Here is a 21162-nt window from a genome sequence, read left to right on the forward strand (position 1 = left end):
ATGGTAGAGGGTCAGAATTTGGCTTGAAAAGCCTGAAACCACAGACCCAATCTGCCTTGTGTCAACAGCTGAGGCTGGCGGCGGTGTATTGGTATGAAGAAGGTTTTGTTTGCTCACTGTTGGACCCTTAATACCAATCAATCATGGTGTGAATGCCACAGTCTGTCTGTCTGAGTCGAAGTTGCCCATGTTCACCCCTTCATGGCTCACTTCACTTTCACTTTATCTTGGTTACATCAACATGATACTAAAGTCAGTGGTTCCAGATCAATAAATCTGCAGAAATGATGTGATGCAGTGACGTCAAACTCAGAGGCAGTTTGAACATCTGGTGCATCTGTTATAATAAGGAGGAATTTACTCAGTGTTGGTGTGGTGCTCCTAATAAATTGTCTCGTTAGTCTTTTTGTTTGAGAGAAAGTTACATACACTAATCTTTTGTTTTTTGGATACTTATCAAAAATGTTATAATTTATAATTTGGGATACACCATTTCAGCTTTTTCAGTCCCAATACCAATACCAATACCAATACCTGGGCTTATGGTGTCGGCCGATACTCATTACTGATCCCATACCACTGTTGAATCAATAAACTACACCTTACCATGTGGAAGACAGTGAAGGCATCAGGCTTGACTTTAACATTACTTTCCAAGCTTTGTAAAACATTGTTGCTCCGTGTTTGTTGTCTACCGGCATGCTGCGTTTGCTAGGGGTGGGAGAAAAAATTGATTCACATAAATATCACGATATCTTTTTTGACGATTTTCAAAGTGATTTTTTTTTTTTTTCAAAAATCGATTTTTTTTTTCAAACATCGATTTTTTTTTTTGGTTGAATTTTTTTAAATATTGTGCAATGTGCATTTGTTAGCCTTTTTTACATACAGAGAGTACATGTTTTGAAAAGGGTTTAAGTTCACTTTATAATGGAGTATGTTAATTTATAGGCTCCTACAGTATTTGTGTGCAGATAAATGTTAAAAATGCAGACTAAAAATCGAGAGAATCAGCAATATCGTAGAATCGCAATTTAAAATGAATCGCCATCCAAAAAATCGTAGAAGAATCGAATTGGGAGAAAAGCATGTCGTCCCAGCCTATAGCGTTTGCTGCACGCCTCACAAACATAGAACTGAAGTGAATAGATCCGTGTCATGGGTCAGCCCCATTATCCCATACACGATCTAGATATTTAGTCAATATCTGGGCCGATATCTGATCTTAAAATCAGATTGGTGCATCCCATCACACAGAGCAAGTAAAGTAAGCAAATATTTTTAGATTTTTGTCATCTCTAATATTGGTATTTATAAGTGACAAATCCAGTATCAGTTGGGATGAACTAAGAACTCCTGCTACCACTCTGTATTTACTCTGCTGTTTCCCTCTGCTGTAGTGCAGGTTTATGGTCTGTTTGCCATCAGATCTTTGTGTTTGGAGTAAACTACAACAGCAAACATCTGACAGAAGAGTCTAAAACATTTGTGGCTTGGGATTTGCAGAACGTTACAGTTTTCCTCCTACTGTAACTGATAGTATAAATGAGCTGATCCGGTCGTCTGTAGTGTGGTCTCCTAGACAGGTTGGTTTCTGTATCAGTGCGAGTTTTTGTTTTTTTCTCTCTGTGTAATGAATGGAGTATGTGATGATAAATTAGGGCTTGTAAAAAGTCATCTGTTGTTTTCCTTTCTCTCTGCCAGTCCAGATTAAGATACGGCCACAACCGAAAACAAAGCTCTCGAGCATCTTTCTCTCTCTCTCTCTGTAGATCTCATCAATTGACGTTATAATCAGGACTCATATTTAACATCTGAAGAGCCTGGAAGATTACTCTCCTTCCCCTCTGCTCTGCCTTATACAGATTAAAAACCGCCATTAATGAGTGTATGATCAACGTCTACCATGAGTCCAATTTATTATGGACAGATGTGTTGAGACTGATAGCATCTGACTGTGTTCAGTGATTTGTAATAAGTGCTGATGCTTGGTTATTTGCATTTGGTGTAAACCCACCATGTGTGTAATTAACGGCGCCAGAATTTTCCCTCAGCAATTTCCTCTTTTTTTGTTTGGTGAAGATGGAGGTGCTGAAAAACATCTATTTTGGGGTATACTGGGATGAATTCATCTTAACTTTCTATTTCCTGAGCAGTGAGACAGTTCCTCTGCTCTTCTTGATGTGAAAAGGGAATTACATTTGTTGTTGAAAAACCAGGAAGTGTCCAATCTGGACTTAATGTATTATTCACCTTGTGAAGACAAAAATACCAAAACTCTATTTCTCCTTTTCTGAGTTTGTTTCTTCACATCCACACCTGATGTAAACAAAGATGAATATATTATTAGGATAAGAACATGTCACCTGCTATTATTGTTATAATTAAATGTCATGTTCCACCAATTTGGCACGTCACTTGGGATTGACATTTTTACTCAAGTCAATATTACTACTCATAACTCAGTGACAGTGAATAATACTGTGACATCCATGGTTACAGTGCAAACAGGAACAGTGCCTGAGGTAGACTAAATTAAATCATTTAACATTTAATCTTAATAATTCATAGTATATTAAAATTGTGTTTTCAATCATGCATTATGACCAATGCCAATATAAGTTTGCATAAACAATAAGAGCTTTTATCGTTTGTTTCTAAATTAGACTCCAGATTGATTGATTAAAAAAAAAAAAAAAAATTGGTTTAAATGTGGTATTATGTTGTATATTTTGATAATACCTAGACTTAAATGTATAAAAACAAGGCTGTTTTCATGGTTACTGTAAACCTTGGGTGTAGATGTTTCCCATCTCTGAGCGTAAACTGTGATGTGAAATTAACAGACAGAGATTGTAGCTCTTATGTTAACGCCTCCACTGTCCATCACTGTCAATATGTTATTTGAGCTGTGTAGTGCTCTTGTTTTCTACATGCTAGTGAAATGGCTCAGACCAGTGAAAAGGCTATTACCTGAAGATTGGCCTTTCACTTCAACTCAGTTCTTCATTATTTCTTTCACGTCCTTCATGCCATCTAGTATAGGAACGATGAAGACCAGACTAAAGCCTCCCTCGCGGGCAGGTTCTCTATTTCTGTCCTGGCTTTAATACTTCTCATGAATAAGAGAAATAATCGAATACCGTGCCGTGCTAATAGAGAAAAAGGCTGACATGTGCATGGTGTTGCTAAGGCCCAAATAAGCCGAGGCTCTTATGTGGAATAGGCTTACACAGGTTTTTTTTTTTTTTGCGGTAGTTATCTGGCACTCCGGGTGGCTTAAAGCTGAGTTCATTGATTTTGTATGAGATTGTTTTTCAGGAGGCTTGATAGCGAGCGATACTAAAGCACTCCTCCTACTACCAGCCTTCCATACCTGCTGTTTTTTTTCTATTTCAAACGTCGCCCTCCATCCTGAGCCAGCATTGTATCTTGACCCCCTGTTTCCTTTGTTCTGTGGAGGCAGACTCCTCTTCTTATCCCCCCTCCTGAATGTGAAGAGTGGAGCTGCAAGTTGTTGAAAATATTGTTGCAAAGTTGAAGACATGGGCTGAATGATATATAAAAGAAATTGCTGGCACTTTACTGTTGTGTTTTAATATGTTTGTAGCTGGAAAACAACAGTGTGGTAGGCTAACTCCCGGCCCATTAGTTTAGTGAATGTTGACTGTATTTGCACCGTCTATGAGGCGGGAGAGAGTTTGACAACAGCTTCCTCCTATTGATATGGTTGAGTCATAACGACGACACATCAGTTGCTGTCTTCTCAACACTTAGAAGACATTTGACGGGGTTGAAGGAGGTTGAAAACGATAAAAAAAAACCTTTGCGGATACTTCTAAACCTGTCTCCGTGTGGATGTGAAACCAAGTGAAACCATAGTCACACTTGGTCTAACCTCCCTGTATTTATGCTGTTAAGAGGTGCAAAACTTCTGTGAAACATAATTTATTGAACTGTTAAGAGCAGAGGTAAGAATTGTGGAAGTACAGGCTGGTAGAGGAGACCATAAACACTTTCCATGTGCTGATGGTTTTCTCTGGCTGGTTTCAGATCCAGCAGATCCACTACACTCTCCTTGATACAATTGAAACATGTTCTCAGACTTCTGGCCACAATGTGTATTTGCATAAGTCAGGGGTTATGTCCGTTTCTAAAGTGTGGTATCCAGCTCTGGTTTGGGTCTGGCCAATTTAAGTGGATCCCATCTGGTATGAAGTATTTTGGGAATGAGCTGAGTGCCAATATTGCAGATATGATCCATATTAATGAGACTCTCCTCAATGCATCATTGCATTCATGACAAAGTACAGTGTAGAGAAGGGGGAAACCTTGGTTTCTTTTGGTATTGTTTGGTTTTTTTATTGTAGTGTTAAGGAATTACAACAAACCAAGGATTAATTTGCAGAAACTCATACAGTTATACGTAATTGAAGTTTTCCCTGCTGTACAGCTGGAGTGGCAAGACACTATATGGATGAGAGTGATCCTGTAGCCTGGATGGCATTAGAAGAATGAAATAACTCAATTCCCTCTTCAGCTCAATTCAGACTAGAGACTAAATTGAATAATTAAATTTTATAACATTTAAAGAGACTAAATTTCAGAAAGTGTTAAAGATTTCACAATAAAAGCCAGGGGTAAAACTGAGAAAGAGTCATTCCTGGTTGTCTAGAGGTTTAATAAGATATATACAGCTGATCCGGTCTTTGAGAAGTTATTCAAATCTTGTCAGGAACTTGGTGCACTTAGACTTGTAGATATATTTTCAAATGATAACTTGTTTTGGGAGTGTACTTTGCCTGGGGAAGATATTATACAGCACTATTTTAAATTAACTAAGAATAATTATTCAGAGTTCAGAGTTTTGAAGACTTAAGCTAAAGTAGATTTTCAGACATCAGTGTTGCTCCGCATGTCTTGTTGTAAACTAATGATTGTCGTTCTTTGGTTCTGCCTCATTGGTTTGAGCCAGACTCTTATCCTGAAGAAGACGATAATGGGTTCGATCAACTTTCACAAGCTGAACTGGAGCCAGAAAACAAGTGTACTGTCAGGCAGCCGGAAAAAGGGAAGAGTTGGAAATAGACGAAAAGCTGGCGTTAGATTGAAACCATATGATACTGGACAAACCAGTTGATACTAGCCTGAACCAGTTAATACTGGACCTAAACTAGCTCATACTGGACTTAAACCAACCGATCCTGGACTGAAACCAGCTGATACTGGACTGAAACCAGCCAATACTGGACCAAAAAAATGTTGATACTGGACTGAAACCAACCGATATTGGACTGAAACCAGCCGATACTGGACCGAAAAAAGGTTGATACTGGACTGAAACCAACCTATATTGGACTGAAACCAGCCGATACTACACTTAAACCATCTGATACTGGACTACTGAAACCAACCAATATTGGACTAAAACCAGCAGATACTACACTTAAACCATCTGATACTGGACTGAAACCAATGAATACTGAACTAAAAAACAGCTGCTATTAGGCAGAATGAAAGTGGTTCCACAAGTTTTTTTTTCTTCAGATTTCTCATTTCTGAGTTGCACTGAATAACTCCACCAAATTTCACATTTTGAAATGTGTTATTCAGCCTCAGTGATTGTGGCAATGATTTTGTAGCAGTGAGAAAGTGAGTTGAAATTAAAAAAAGAAAAGGAAAAAAAAAAGCAAAGCAATCAATCCCTACCAAAAGTATTTGACCCATGTTGATGGATCTGTTGGCTTGGAAGAGCCTATTGGAAAAGGAGAGTAAACATTTCTGGTGCAATGCTCACCTCCAGCTGTTGCTCCTGCTGCATGGATATTAAAAGAAATGTTAGAGCAGAGTACGATCGCTCATATGTTGCTGAATTCACAGGGTTTGGAATTAGATCTGATTCTGCTATTAATTCATTGGCAAACTCCTGAAACCTGCAGGCTGGATGACAAGTTTAATGAACTGGACAAAACTTTTGTCTAATTTGCACCTTTAACTGAGAGTGAAGTTATGACTCACCTTTATGAGGCAGAAACGAACTAAACAAATGACATGTAAATTGCGGCGATATAAACACTTTCAGAGTCTGTCGAGCTTTAGTTGTGGTCACACACGTGTGCAGCTTCAGACCTCAGCCGATGTTATTCCCATTGTGAACGACTTTTGATCAGTGTTAAAAAATTTCACTTGCCAGACAGCTTTTGAGATTAGTGTTGCCTTGACGACTGAGGGTGAAGTCAGGAGGGGGGGTTAAAAAAGGCTGATTAAATTTTCCACTATTTGCATGCCATCAGGAGGAGTGGGATTTAGTGGGAATGCCTGTCTCTTGCTGATTAGCTTTTAAATTGCAGTTTGCAGCTTGGCACTTGCATGTTTATCAAAGTGGCTCCTCTCCACATTTCCATGGCTGATAGAGGCAGCGGTAAATGGAATGGACAATTAGAAAGATGACATGTCTGCAAATACCGAAAGTTTTTATCGGCTGCTGGATAATTCAGGTGATATTTTAAATGAAATTGGAGGTATAATCACATTAACCCAATGTATTGTAATAGATACTGTATGGTATTGCTGCTTTTTCAACACAGATTCCACGGTTCATGTCGTCAGTCGAAGCATTTGTCTTTTCCTGCTGAGCCATAGTACAATGTGTGATGTAAACTTTTATTAACCTGCTGCCTCATGATGCCAGATTTAACTTTACTATACCGTAATTAAATGAGTCAATAGCAGTAGTATTAATATGCATACGTTTTTTGATATTTAGTTTTTTCGTTCAGTGATTCGGAAATGTGAATCATGTTTTTCTTTAGGAAACTGAATATTCTGGGAATTGGGATCAAAAAAAGAAAAGATATACTGTATATAAACAGATATCTACAAACATGAAAAAGTAGGACACACGAGCATATACTAAAATAGAATAAAACAAAATCAAAATTGCTGTTTCATGTGCACAAAATGTCTTTATTTAGTATGCACAAAGAAGTGGAACTTGATAAATAAATGAATTCTGAGCAGACGCTGACTGTTAATGTAACGTGTGCAGACACACACACACACACACACACACACGTACACACACACTCTCCACATAACAGCTTCATATTTTCCTGCTAGCTCAATTTCAGCAGCAGCTCTGTTGCTGATGGCAGGGAAGCTGGTCCTGAGAGCAGGAGCAGCTCTCCCGCTGTTGGAGAAGAAAGCCGACAGCTCCCCACCCTGCAGCCACCCCCCTCTTGGTTTGGTTGGTTTTGGAGACAAACCAAGAGGTGGAGCACGGCGGGGCGCTGACAGCTCCACCCTGGTAGAAATAGCCTCCCATCGAGTGTTTGTGTTTGTGTATGCCGATGCCTTTGAATGGGTCATTAAGCACATTTCTTTTTTTCCGTTCAAGTGCGGTACAGTAGGTGTGTAGAAAACTGCACCCGAGTCCGTTTTTTTTGAGACTTGACGTACTTTTGCAAATGGTTCTGTCATGAATTTAACAAGAAGATGATGGCAGTGTTTCTCCCGACGAACATTTGAGACAATTTCCTCAGGCCAGGATCAGAACTGAGGTTTTTTTTCTCTCAGACAAGAGCTCGGCTCACTCTTGTGACTGTGACAGCTTTAACAAGGAGAACAAGAACTGGGTGGATGCAGGGAGCCTTGCATCACCCACACTGCTAAAGAAGTTTGACAACAAGGCAGTCAGCTCGGCTACCTGGGTCCACCATTGATCTGGATTCAGTTTGATTCTCTTGACTTTTCTAGGACTTCAGTGCATGTGTGAGATCTATATATTGAATCATAACGAATGTTTTTTTTATGACTTAGAGATAGCAGAGATATTTCATTATCATTGGAGTTAATAATATAGACACTTTTGTGCTTGATTCTGCATTTAAAGCCAGAGATCAGATTACCTGGCATCCAAAGCCTCTTACACATTGTGTAACTACAAAGGACTGAACGCAGTCTGATGGTATTGGCTGAAATTTATTCTGCTGTATTGGACACAGCCCAAATCTGTGCATATTGAAAATGAACATATATGAGATTACCATAGTATAAGAGGCAATAAACAGCAAAAAAGAATACATTTGGTAAGTAGTGCTTAGTGTAAGTCAGAATACATTTTCTATTTAGTAGGATGCTTAGTGTGCTTACGATGAGTCTGAAAAGACTGCTCTTGAAAATGTCACAATGATTCAAAACACTGCAGCTGTGTGACAACACCTTAAAATCATGGCGTAAACAAACAATCCATCTCGGCCGGGCTCTTCACGGTGATTACGGCATCATGATCGCTTGTGGAAATGAGAATCCTGGAGGGTTGGGAGGCGGCAACAATCTGAGATACATAACAAGGCACACGGGCTCCCGAAGAGAGGGAAGGTAAAGGATGGGGAATGGTTTAGACAGAGGAATTGGTGTATAGAGGGTGACAGAGCTAAAGGGTTCGGGAGTTGGAGAGGTAATAGGAGGGAGGGTGAGAGTGACAGGAAGAGTGTAAGAGTGCAGCAGGTAGAGCTGCTAGACGAGATAAAGAAGAAATCATTCAGTCAATCAGCCCGAGCAGCGGTACAATCATCAGATCTCATCTGTTTTCAAGAGCAATTCTGCCTTTTATTGAGCTGTTGTGCCTCAAACAGGGAGGCTGCAATAGGGAACATTAACCCCTGCGCTGCCACATGCACCTGACATCAATGGGTAATCAGGATTACTGCAGCAATATGATTCCGTTTTTACTGACACTAGCTGACCTGACGTCGTGGTCTCAATGCGACCAAGCTTCTGTCGACTGAAGATGAATCGTCTTTCAGTCAGAACTATAGAACTGAAGTCCTTTATAATATGAATCATGGCAAGTGTAACAGGTGAAAGAGAGAAATGTTCACACAGATTAGCGTATTTATTTACGGATGACTCATTTGTTTTCTTGAATCCATTATTTATAGACATGAATTAGACAAAATGAAGGTGCAGTAATCATTTTAAATGATGTTTAGGATGAGGCAACATTTTATTTCCACCAGATTTGATCCAAACCCAAGTGTAGCATTTAGATTAATATGTTGATGACAGCAGCTCTGATCACTGTTTACTTTGCTCTGCATTTAACTGCAGAGATACATGGATCTATCCCACAGATTACCAGCACTGAAACAGATGTACTGGTATTGTAGTATCTATCAGCCAATAAGCAACAAGAAAAGCCAGTTTGATATAATCAAGAAACAGTGTCTGAAAACCTGTTGGATAGAATTTCAAGTGACATGGATTAATCAAAGTGGATGTGTTTTATTGATCAGTTTGTGCCATCTCAAGTATCTGCGCAATTAGCTCAAATTGGAACAATAACAAAAATTGCGGTGCAAATGCTTCATCAACGATATCAACGGTAGTAGTTAGTGGTTAAAAGTCTTGTTGTGTACGTCACAGCATGTATTATATGTTATTACAGCTGTAGAGACAATGCAAAGGCCAAATATATGAATGTGAAAACCAGACATCTCAGTATGGAAACACAACTGCTGTCCTGCTGCAGCTGCAGACACTCCCAAAACTAAACCATACAGAACTTTTTTTTTTTTCAAATGCTGTTTTATTGTGGCATTAATTCAATAACATGAATTACTGATTTGTGTGCATGAATCATTTAATATCAGGAGTTGATTTAATTAACTAATTTGAGAGGACAAATTATTAATTTGTGCATGAGTTATTTCTGTCAGATAAGGTGTATGTACGAATTATTACAGTTTTTTTCCCTCATGACACCTGCTGATCTTGGCACAAAAGTTTTAATGTGTGTAACGGTGCATAAACTTCTCTGTCTAGCGTTTATACATTCAGACTTTGTGTTTAAGTTCATTGAATTTGAAAAAAAAAATGGTGGATACCACATTAAAGTGCCAAGTCTCAGCTTTAATTTGAGCTGGTTTTTATGCCAGCATATAAAGAACTGTAGGGAAGATATGGCCCCTTTAATAGTGGCCAAATAGCAAAGGGGTCAGAAGTAATTGGGCAGTTGGCTATTAAATGTTTCCTGGGCAGCTGTTGAAATGACACACAGTCGCCCAAGAAGCGTTTAACATTTGGCCGCTGCCCGCGGCCGTGAAAATGGTACAAAAGTGTCCTGGATTAACTGGGTGGAGGAAGAACAAGATGGACACTGGTTCATCCAGAAGACGACAGCCGACGCCAGGACACAAGAAAAGTGAACTGGTGTTGCGGAAATGCACAGATCTTTCTGAGCAATCATTTAAAAACACGGGAGGTCCAACTCCTCAGGTCATGACTCAGCAGTTTTCCTACACTTGAAGAATAATCGACTCTCCTGTGAGAACACCAGTGCACAGGTTTTGGACAAGAAGGACAGGACGAAGAAAGGAGGAGGCCATCCATCTGAAAAACAGGGAAACCATCAAATTGAAAACAACTTTGCTCCACAAGGAATCAGCAGCAGCACATCAAGCGTTGACAGGAAACACTGACCTGAAGCCAGTGAGAGGACCGAGGCCACAATGTACAGACATTAACATACAGTCATGTGTGGACAACAACTACTTAAAGTTGAAGAGCCAATCTCTAGAACTATCTTGAAAAAAACGAATTATGGCCTTGATCGGTCGATAACTGGACAACTGAAGTTGCACCTAAACACAATAGTCTGACTACTTGGACTTCTCCAGATCGGACACAATAATGAAAATTAGGCCCCAACTTGTGTCAACGTAGCGCACTCCCATACGCATCCCTGGCCTGCGAAGCCCCTGCAACACACCTCAATGGACTCAGAACGGGCCTTCCACCCATTCCTCCGACACTCAGCCACCAGGTTGGCATACTTGGCTTTCTTCCGTTCTTGAGCTTCCTCCATCCGATCTTCCCAGGGGACAGTTATCTCCAGTAGCACCACCTGCCTGCTTGCCCTACACTACACTACACTACACTATCAATTAAAGGCAAAAAGCCCAAAGAATATACAAAAAAAAGAAGAAAGACTATTGTTGTAGCTCTCCAAAAGTATACGGTGTTCTAATCTGCCTTGCGAAATCGTCATAACCACAAGGGATAGCGTGCATCTCATCTTTGCTATGTATGTACGAAAAGAACAAACCTGTCAGACTCTCCATGTTCTCGCTGTTCCAAATACCAGCTTGCCACCTGACTCATTTATCCAGTTGTTTTCTATATCCCACTGAATCCACGCACATCGCCACCTAATGTTGAGGAAGCTGACATGTTTTGGTCAACTATTCGATTTCCCCTGTTGCATGTAAAACTGGGACAAGGACAGAACTCCGATGAGACACCCAACTTGAGCTATGAGCGACTTAGCTGTGCATTTAAACGCATCGATTGTCATTGTAATGAAGCCATTGTGGATCGTCTAGCTGTTTATTATAACAGTACTCCCTCCTCCTCTGTGGTATGAACACAAGAGACCGTGATGGAGACAGTACAAGGTGAAAAAAAAACCTTTTCTCTGCATCAGAGGTGAGGATGTTGGAAACAGAACAGTGGAGTGAAGGGTTGCAGGGTGTGCGGCTTGTACATGGAAAATAACGGGAGCAGCTGTTTTGACAGCTGTTTGGCCTTCACTCAACAAAGGAGGAGGTCTGCGACACCACTTATCCCCCACCTACACTGTCATCCCTTCATCCTTCCCCGGAGATTTAACAACCATTCACACTTGGCCTGGGGTGACCCCAATGACTCTAATGACTGTCGTTACAACGGCCAGGAGCTCTAACGAAACAAGTGACATCAGCGGCCTCGATAACGACCCCACAGACGATAAATCCGTGGGACTCTCCCTTCCCACAGGCAGTCAGAGCTGGAGAAGCCTCTTCAAATATCTACAGGTTACAGATTATCTCTTTTGGACCCAAATAGTTCTGTTACCAATGGAAAAAAAGAGATTTAGAGGGGGAAGTTCAATCCTTTCACAGGTTTTAGAAAGTTACCATTAAAGCTGGACATGGAAGAGATGTGTCTGATAAAGCTTCTGTATATTGGTTAGTGTTGTGGTACTAGAGGCCGGTCTTTGTCTGGTTTCGACATTTTTACTCGGTCTAACCCAACGCTAACCCCCTTTGTCTTGGTCTTGACTCGGCCTGGACCCTCTCAAGGTCTCGGTCTTGACTCAGATATTTTTATATGCTGCATTTTATTTGAACTTAATATATATTTGAGGAAGTGAAAGTATAGAATACTGTTGTTTAAGATTGTGTGTGGTGTGTTTAATCATAATTTCAAAAATAATAATAATTAGTTAAAGCAGAAGTAAGCGATCCGGTCGTTTTGGCTAATGCTGCGTTCCAGGCAGGCTTTTGAAACCGTAAATTACAGCTTCAAGTCACAACTTACGACTTTGTAGCGTTCCAGGCAACCCACTCGTGTTTTTCCGACCTGTTTTACCTGTGAAAGTCACTATAACGGCCACTCGTAACTTCCGACCGGTGAACTCGTACCAGATCGAACTGGTACGACTTCACAGGTCGGAAAAACACGAGTTACGAGTTTCCTTGAACGCACCATAACAGTCCTCGTCCCTACGTCACCACATTCACGGCGTCCCTTGGCTGCACACACAGCCCTTCATGCCGTTCTCTCTCCTCATTGGATAAAAACTGTAGGATACGATAAATGTTTTCTCCTCGGCTCAGAGCAGAGCAGAGGGACTGACAGACCCGTGTTTCGGTCCAAACACTCTATGTAAGTGATTGCTGTCGGAAGATATAACTATTTAAGACTTATATTAACACAAATATATCACTTACTTCTGCTTTAAATATATTTTTATCAGTATTTTTTATTTTATTTTTATCAAATACTAGACATTTCAGGCGACCCCATTTGAATTTCAGGCGACTCCACGTTTGTGATGAATGCACATCCTGGTAAACTTTGTACCGTAAAGTTAGATTGTTTCTTGATTATAGTACGAAGTCTGCCAAATCCTTTATTTTTCCTGTTATTTTGAGATATAAAGGGTAAATGCTCTTGTTATCTGGGTGATCTCGACAAAAAAATCAAATCAAATCCATTATGTTGCGATAATGGAATGAGAAATTATTTGTATGGCCTTTCTCAGTTTCTCTGGGAGCGTATTGCATTCACTTAAAGAAGAAAACCTCTTTGTTTTTCTGTGTATTTTCTTTCTGTTCTTTGGAGTGGTATTTTTTTCTGTTTTTTGGGGGGAGTTTAGAATAATTTAAAGCAACAGAGGCTTTCATTCCTTTCTTGAGAGTTTGATTTAATGAAAAGCAAACGTGGACCGCTTGTTTAGTTTAATCCAGTTTTACTTTGTTTTGGGTTTGAGATTGACCCTTGGGAGCAGCAACGGTAGTTTAATGTTACTTGCAGGTGGCAGCTTCTCTCAGGATTTTGGAGGGTTTTTTTTCCAATTGAATGCAATAGGCTTTGATACATTTTTTATAATAAAGTCTTTCAGAATATGGTCTATTGCTCTCTGCACTAGGAGGTCAGCTGTCATAATCGTATTAGTATGCTGTCAGGTGTGATCTTCACATCCAACATCCATCCATTTACCGCCATAGAACAGTTGATCTCTGTTGCTGTCTATTTACATCATGTCTGTGTTTGTGTTTCCTCCAGATATGAGCCAAAAAGGGGAAATGACGAAGCCCATGTTCGGGTGCCAGGTGACCATCCAGTCAGAGCAGGAAAAGCAGATGATGAAAATGTACCGCAGGGGGGAGAAGAGAGAGAGGAAGAGAGGCAAAGGAGCAGATGACGGCGACGCTGCAGATGCTGCCTTGCCCTTCGACCCCAGAGAGATGAGAGTCCACAGGTAAAATATCACATCTACAGACTTTCCTCCTCCCTCTCCTGTTGTTCTGTCTGTCTGTTCGTCTCCACCTGTCCTCTCAGGTATCCACACCACAACCGACAGGCTTCTGCATTTTTAATGACGACTCAGCTGAAGCTTTAAAAAGTCGGGGGGTATATATATATATATAAAAAAAGGCACAATGATGCAGAAGCTTGCCACATTTTTTTTTCTTGTAGAGGATTTTCCTGAAAATTTAATTTCAGAGGATGGAAAAAAAAAAGGAGCAGTGATCTGTTTAATTAAAAACTTAGCATGGCCAAATCCAGCACAGTGTGCAGGAACAGATTAGTAGAGAGGTAAGCCACTTTAGAAAGGAACATAATGCCTCATATCTTTGCTTCTTCATCTGAATCATCTGTCAACTGCACTATTTATTTTTAAAGCAAAAAAAATGTGTTTTTCTTTTTTTTTTCTGCAGATGAGACACTGTGCTCATTTTTGATGAAATTACTTTGGAGTACGTTTTTGATTTCCTTCACTTTCTTTGTCTTTACTTTGAAAACTCCCAGTAGCCTACTCTCTTGTGCCTCATCTTGAATATCCAGTTATGTTACAGTAACTCTCCTCTCCTGAGTGTGTGATGTAAAGTGTGTGTCCCTGTGTTTTCCGGCCCAGGGAGCAGGCGCTTCTGACGGCACGGCGTGACCCCATCCTGACCAGAGAGAGAGCGTACGAACGTATACGGTATCCCAATGTCTACGACGTCTACGCAGAGGCGGCCAAGACGCCTGCGTTTGTCGGAGGAGCCAGGGTGAGGCCGGAAAAAGAGAAATCTATGTGTGTGTGTGTGTGTGCGTGTGTGCGTGTGAAGCGTCAAGGTTTTCGACCCCGCCCGGCGCCCGCTGTGTGCTGTGTCTTCAGCCTTGGAGATTCAACACAATTCAAATGCTCAGAAAGAGAAAAAGTCTTTAGTTAGAAGGATCTTTCTGAAGTATTTCAGAGGAAGGTGGGTTGATTTATCTCCACTGCAGGGATCATCCTTCCTTGACACCCGTAAAGGCCTCAGACTCAGTGTGAGAACATCAATCTTGCAGGTTCATTGCATGTCACACTGTGGGAGATCGGTCTAACGAAATGTTGGTGTCAGACCGGGCGATATCAGTTTTGTTCCTATGATGGACTGAAAAAAAAAGAAAGAAACATCTTGAAAGTGCAGAAGCGTACAGTGATGTTTTTCAAGAAGATTTATTATTCAAAAACGCAACATGCACCATCTTGGCCTGTATTCTGATTTATTGGCTTTGTCAATGACAATCTGCTCCATAAGTTTTGAGTGTGATAGAAACTCTCTCTGGTTTCTGTTCATGTGTCAGAGTGGATCAGTTTTGGTCTGGAACAGCCCACATTGCGAAGTTTTTCCTCTGCATTTTCATTATGTACATCTCCAGAACATGTTAAAGGGAAATGGCCCATTGCCATAATCGCTATAGTCTTCGGAGGAGGTTCGTTACCTTTAATTGTCTGTGCAAGCTATTTTTAGAACGGTGGAGCAGAGCTGTGAGCTGCTCAGAGCTACGCTACGGAGGCTAATGGGATTTCTTGGTTTCCCTCATCAAACTCATCAAATACACAATCCAACAACTCCAAAACGCTCTGGTGGACAAGTTGTGACCTGCACATTCACCACGCTATGAGATAATAACACAACGTTACCAGACAGAGTTGTTTTAGAGGGAAATTCAGAGACTGCTTGCTGAAAAACTGTCCCTGAAGGCAACATGCATCATCGGTTTTGCATGAATTTCCCTCTAAAGCAACTCTGTCTGGTAACGTTGTGTTATTATCTCATAGCGTGGTGAATGTGCAGGTCACAACTTGTCCACCAGAGCGTTTTGGAGTTGTTGGATTGTGTATTTGATGAGTTTGATGAGGGAAACCAAGAAATCCCATTAGCTTCCGTAGCGTAGCTCTGAGCAGCTCGTGGCTCTGCTCCGCCGTTCTAAAAATAGCTTGCACCGACAATTAAAGGTAACGAACCTACTGCTATGACTATAGGGAGTATTGCAATGGGCCAATTTGCCAAAATGTTGAACTATCCCTTTAATAGAATAACAATTTTATTCATGCACTTCTCTCAAAGACACAGACATGAGCACCAGATTGATTTTATCGGTTGTAAACTCGATTGTTTTGTGTACAACAGAGGAAATTTACAAATCAGTTTTAGATAAGTTGACAAAACACAGTGAGTGAATGAGTCTGTGTTTCTAATGAATTATATCCTGTGAATAAAGCTGAGGTTTCCTCTCCTGTAATATCATTTAAATTAAATATGGAGACATATTTCCAGCACCTACCTTCATCTTGTTTTAGTGAAATATTGCTTTGTCAAACACCTCATATGAGTGCATACATCATTTTTGTGACATTTGAATTTTTCTTCATCACTTTTTTTTAAGTTTGCAATTTCTAATTGTGCATTGTGCATTTAGTTATTCCCATAATAACCTCATACTGTCTCATAGATAGCACCAAGCTGTATGCTTATATTACGGACCTAGTTTATAAATATTTCAATTTATTTCATGAGAAGTCTGTATTCTCCTTCAGTGTGTTATTGTTGAATGGCTCCAAATACCAGAGCTGAAAATGAGAACAGCTTTATTGGAAAACTCAGCTGTATTAAAATTCACTGTATGTGAGCACACAGAGGAGGAGGAGGAGGAGGAGGAGGAGGAGGAGGAGGAGGAGGAGGAGGAGGAGGAGGAGGAGGAGGAGGAGGAGGAGGAGAGGAGCAAACAGATAAAGAAGCTGAATCTGGCTGACAGTAGGCAGAATGCAAATACAACGATGATGTCAGTTGTTTACAGCAGTTCTGCAACAGTTTTTAATTAAGTCTTCAATGTTGCACATTAACATACACATTCACTGTCCAGTCATACTATATTTCCCACCTAGTGGTGTTTATTTAAACTTTAGTTGCATTTGCTGTGATCATGTTATAATCCACAACCTTAGTATTTATTTAGTTATTGGATTTTTTATGGGATTTATGGCACCTTTCCATTGTTGTGTTGCTCTGTTGTTGTATTTAATTGGGCTGTTAACATGCAGTTCTTCACATTTATGTACGTGTTCAAAATGAGCGCTGATGACGAGACCTTCAAAGTGTGATAGATCTGCTCCGTACTCTCAGGGGAGCGAGGAGCATATGGAGGAAAAGTGGGAAACAGCTGAATTCAGATTATACTATGTTTGGTGACTTTGTATGTCCTTCCAAGTTTGAGTATGTGTTTTTTTTTTTTTAAATCTGTGCATTTTGAACCACAGAGGTCATTTAGGTTTTCTTTATTTTTCATTTTGTGTGTGTGTGTGTGTGTGTGTGACATTCAGATGCTGCTCCCCGAGGGAATCCGCAGAGACAACAATAAGATGTATGAAGAGGTGGAGATCCCACCCAACGAACCCATGCCGATCGGCTTTGAAGAGAAACCCATCTACATCCCTGAACTAGATGAGGTAGGGGCCACTGTGTGTGTGTGTTCGTACACTGTGTTTCCATATACTATGAGTGTGTGAGTCTGTCTGTGAGTACTGGTTTTCAAGGGTGACAGTGATGGTTCTGAAGTCAGGATCAGTCCATCACACTTTATTTCCAGAGCACCTTTCATACAATAAAAAGCAGCCCAAATTGCTTCACATGTTGAAATAATGAACAAATAAGTACGTTTTACGCACATTCACACAAAAACAAACGCTCTTTTCACGTAAAATTGAAACATTGAGGAATTAAAAACGTTGAGGAAACACTATCTTACACCCAACAGTTTGCAATTTGTAGTTGGAAAAACACTAGAGAGGGGATGAAAATAAGATATAAAGTAAGTAAATGGCATAGAATAAAATAAAGATATAAATATATATCATAATAATTAATAATTCCAAGGAATGAAATGGCAATATTGCACAAAATGAAAGTTCAGTAAAGATCTATTAACTCATTGAGTGCCGCGCTCCTTTCCAAAGTTTTAGTCAAGTGTACCGGCAATTTAGACCATTTTTGACTTTTTATGTAGAGCCACAGTGTATTCTATATTATTGCCACCAACACATACTGTGGCTCAATTGAAAGGTTTATCTTAATGCTTCAAGTGGCCACAAACCGTTTGTTTCTACGTGCCTCTGTTCCTGAGAAAAGTCAAGCTAAACATGGCTGGGTTTCACCAAAATCCCTCCTTTTTTTCTAGAAAAGGAGATAGAGCGTCTTTTATGAAAGGTGCGCTGTTTGTGTCTGTCGCTCTTCTCACACTCGCATTTCTGGATCAAAGGGCTCGTATAAGATAAATATATACAACAGTTGTTGTTCTATTCACAAAACCACCATCGGGGGCGGGGGGGGCGCCACTAAACAACAATAACACAGACGCACCGTGCCGTGTCACAGCTTCTCCCGGCGGAGCGTGAGGGTCAGTCGGCCACCGCGGCTCGGGAAGACCGGTCCCGCCGGTGGTCGCGGTCCTTCTGTGGTACGGGTCGGTGATGCCGGTCTGCTTTGGTCCAGAGACCATCAGATTTTACTGCGGGAGGACTTTGGGGAGGACACGGTGTTGCTCGAGGTGAAGACCGGGCGGACTGTCGGCTGAGAGCTTCCTGGTTCAGCTCCGAGCAGCTCGAGCAGCTGGAGCAGCAGCGCGGGTGAGAGCAGAGCAGCTGCTGCATCTGCATGCAGAACTCGTTTGCAGAAGCCGAGTTATGATAAAAACTTCCAGATCATGAGCTGTCATGTGACTTTGATCGTCATCTATTTCAGTTCTCCTCGTCGTAGAGTCCCCAAATTTACATATAATGTGTATTAAAGTGTCTATTTTCATAATTTAAAAAAAAAGCAAAAAACGTAAAATTACGTTTTCGGCACTCAACGCATGGGAACGAAAAACGAGAAATTACGTGGTTGGCACTCAATGAGTTAAAACAATAAACGCAATTTAAAAAAAAACTCATATAAAAAGTCCTAAGAATCTAAAAGTAATAAAAATAATAAATGAATTCAGTTTAAAATTATGTTTTATATACAGTATACAGAGCACATGTTCTATAATTACGACCCTGACCATATGAATCCATCAGCATCAGCTTGCTTAAAGCACTTAGCTCCTCTTTCCCCTCTTTGCCTTGAAGCGTCACTTCATTATCAAACTATTATACAGTTCTCAAGTGCATGGACAATAATCGTGGAGCCCAGGAGTGACCGCTCCGGCTCCAGGTAGATGAAAGAGAAAAGGAGAAGTGTGATAAGGAGAGAAGGACGTACTAGAGGCGGCTTATCGTCACCGTGTGGTTGCCTGGCAACCAGAAGTGACTCCGGCCCTGTGTCCAAAGTCACTCACTATTCCTTACTCCCGATTCACTATCAGGGGATTGGGTGTGTGTATATATATCGTATATATCGTATATGTATCAGCCTTTCTAAGTCTAGTGTCATAAAACTAAATATATGTTATACTGGATTAATTATTCCATTATCCATCATTAAAATATGAAATTATGAATATACGGAGTTACCTGAGATGTGCTGTGTAAGATTAAAGCCACTAAGTCTTCACATTTTATTAATAAATACCTAGCTACTTTTACTTTACTAGATTTATTTGATCATTTTACAATTGTGACTTTACAGATACAATTAATGTTACATATTTTTGTATAAATGGTAAATTTAGATATAGAAATGTATAAGGAACATCCATGGTCTGGACCATGTGTGGTCAAAGTGAGACAGAGTGTTCAAAAAGTTTCAGACCCCCTCACTTATTCCAGTTATTGTTATGCTGCATGCTAAAATTTGATTTACACTCAGTCAGATTATTTCCCAATGTATAAAAAGTAGAAACTGAAATATCACATTAACAAAAGTATTCAGATGCGTATTCCTAGTTGAAGCACCTGTGTAACCTTCAGTCCTCTTGGGTTTGACACTACAAGCTTTGCACATCTGGATCTGTTCCTCTCAGACGTGAACGTGAATAAACAGCTGTTTTCAGGTTTGATTGAGTTGGAGTCAGTTTTCTGGCCGGTTCACTCTGGGACAATCAGTCGTCCCTCAGCTACTTTTGTTTGGTCTTTGGCTTTTACCTACTTTTTTTAGGGGGGGTCAGTGAGTTACCTACACTTCAACATATGGACTGGAGGAGCGTGGGATCCAACAAGCCACTTTCTAATTAGCAGAAAACCTCCTGTTCCCCCTGAGCCACAGCTGCCCAGAGGATCTCTCTGTCCATTGAGCTTCTCCTCACCCCTAACCTGTCTCCCTGTGTCCACACATACAGTATTTGTCTGATTACTGTGCTGCTGACCAACAAAAGGAGAAGAGACCACCGTCTCCACCTCCAGAGTCTCAAAAGTCAACTTGACATTTGTGTGAGTGGGAAGCAGGACTTAGCGCTCATCACACAGCCTCATTCTTGTTTGACTACTTGTGTGCACGTGGAGCAGATACGCTCCCATGTGAGGGAGGATTTCTGCTTGTGGATAATAATTCTGTGAGCTTGTATCATCATGCGCCGGGTTTTGATGTGTGACAGTTTTGAGACTAATTAGACGCCCTAACCGCCACAGATGGCCTCATCCATGTGAGAGAGTCACTACCATGTCCAAGTGGGCTCCTCCGCTTCTGGAGCAGTGGCCTCTTTAGGTCTTTATATCACATCATGGCAAACACTATCTTATCTGCATGCCCACTTCTCGAGAGGTAAGATTAGATTAGATAGCATTAGATTAGATCAAATCAGATTACGTTTATTTGTCTTTTCCAGGAGAATTGTTTTCACATAATATACAGCCACGAGAAACACTCACAGGTCTCAAAAATATACATACAGAACAGTGTCAGAATGTAAATACAAAACAATGACACTGTCACAGAAACACATACAAACACCTTACAAACTTTGAACTGAATTATCTGCATTTATAAACCGATGAAGATGGAAACTCTTTGAGATGACTCTGTCAGCTTTACAAGTCAGCAAATCTTGATTGTAAATCTTCTCAGAGCTCTTAGTGAGTCATGATTCACATAACCTGATGCTTTTTGAGAACAACAAACTCAAAATTGTTGTATTGTTTCTTAATTTCTATTTTTTTTATTTTTCAATTAACAAACATGAACATGAACATTTCCTCTATGGCTATCGAAAAAAGGGGGGAAAGCAAACAGACAAACAAGAAAAGAACAAAACAAAACAAAAAACAAGCGGGCAATAAAAGAGGGGGTAATAATATTAAAAAAAGAACAAATATACTAGGTAAATATACATATAAATGCACATAGAAGGCAAAAACATTGCACCAGGGTGATCAGAGACATTATAAAG

General features: G+C 40.3%; 1 protein-coding gene across 1 annotated transcript in view; it reads left to right on the forward strand.

The window, feature by feature from the left end:
- Positions 1-21162, forward strand: part of ascc3 (activating signal cointegrator 1 complex subunit 3) — a 190123-nt gene that overhangs the window by 25072 nt on the left and 143889 nt on the right. The window contains exons 6-8 of the mRNA XM_083989923.1: positions 13612-13807; positions 14465-14600; positions 17183-17308. Coding sequence (XP_083846049.1) covers positions 13612-13807; positions 14465-14600; positions 17183-17308 — 458 coding nt within the window. The remainder of the gene's footprint in view (positions 1-13611; positions 13808-14464; positions 14601-17182; positions 17309-21162) is intronic.

This window comes from Trachurus trachurus (assembly GCF_905171665.1).
Source record: "Trachurus trachurus genome assembly, chromosome: 16".
Classification (NCBI taxonomy): Eukaryota; Metazoa; Chordata; class Actinopteri; order Carangiformes; family Carangidae; genus Trachurus; species Trachurus trachurus.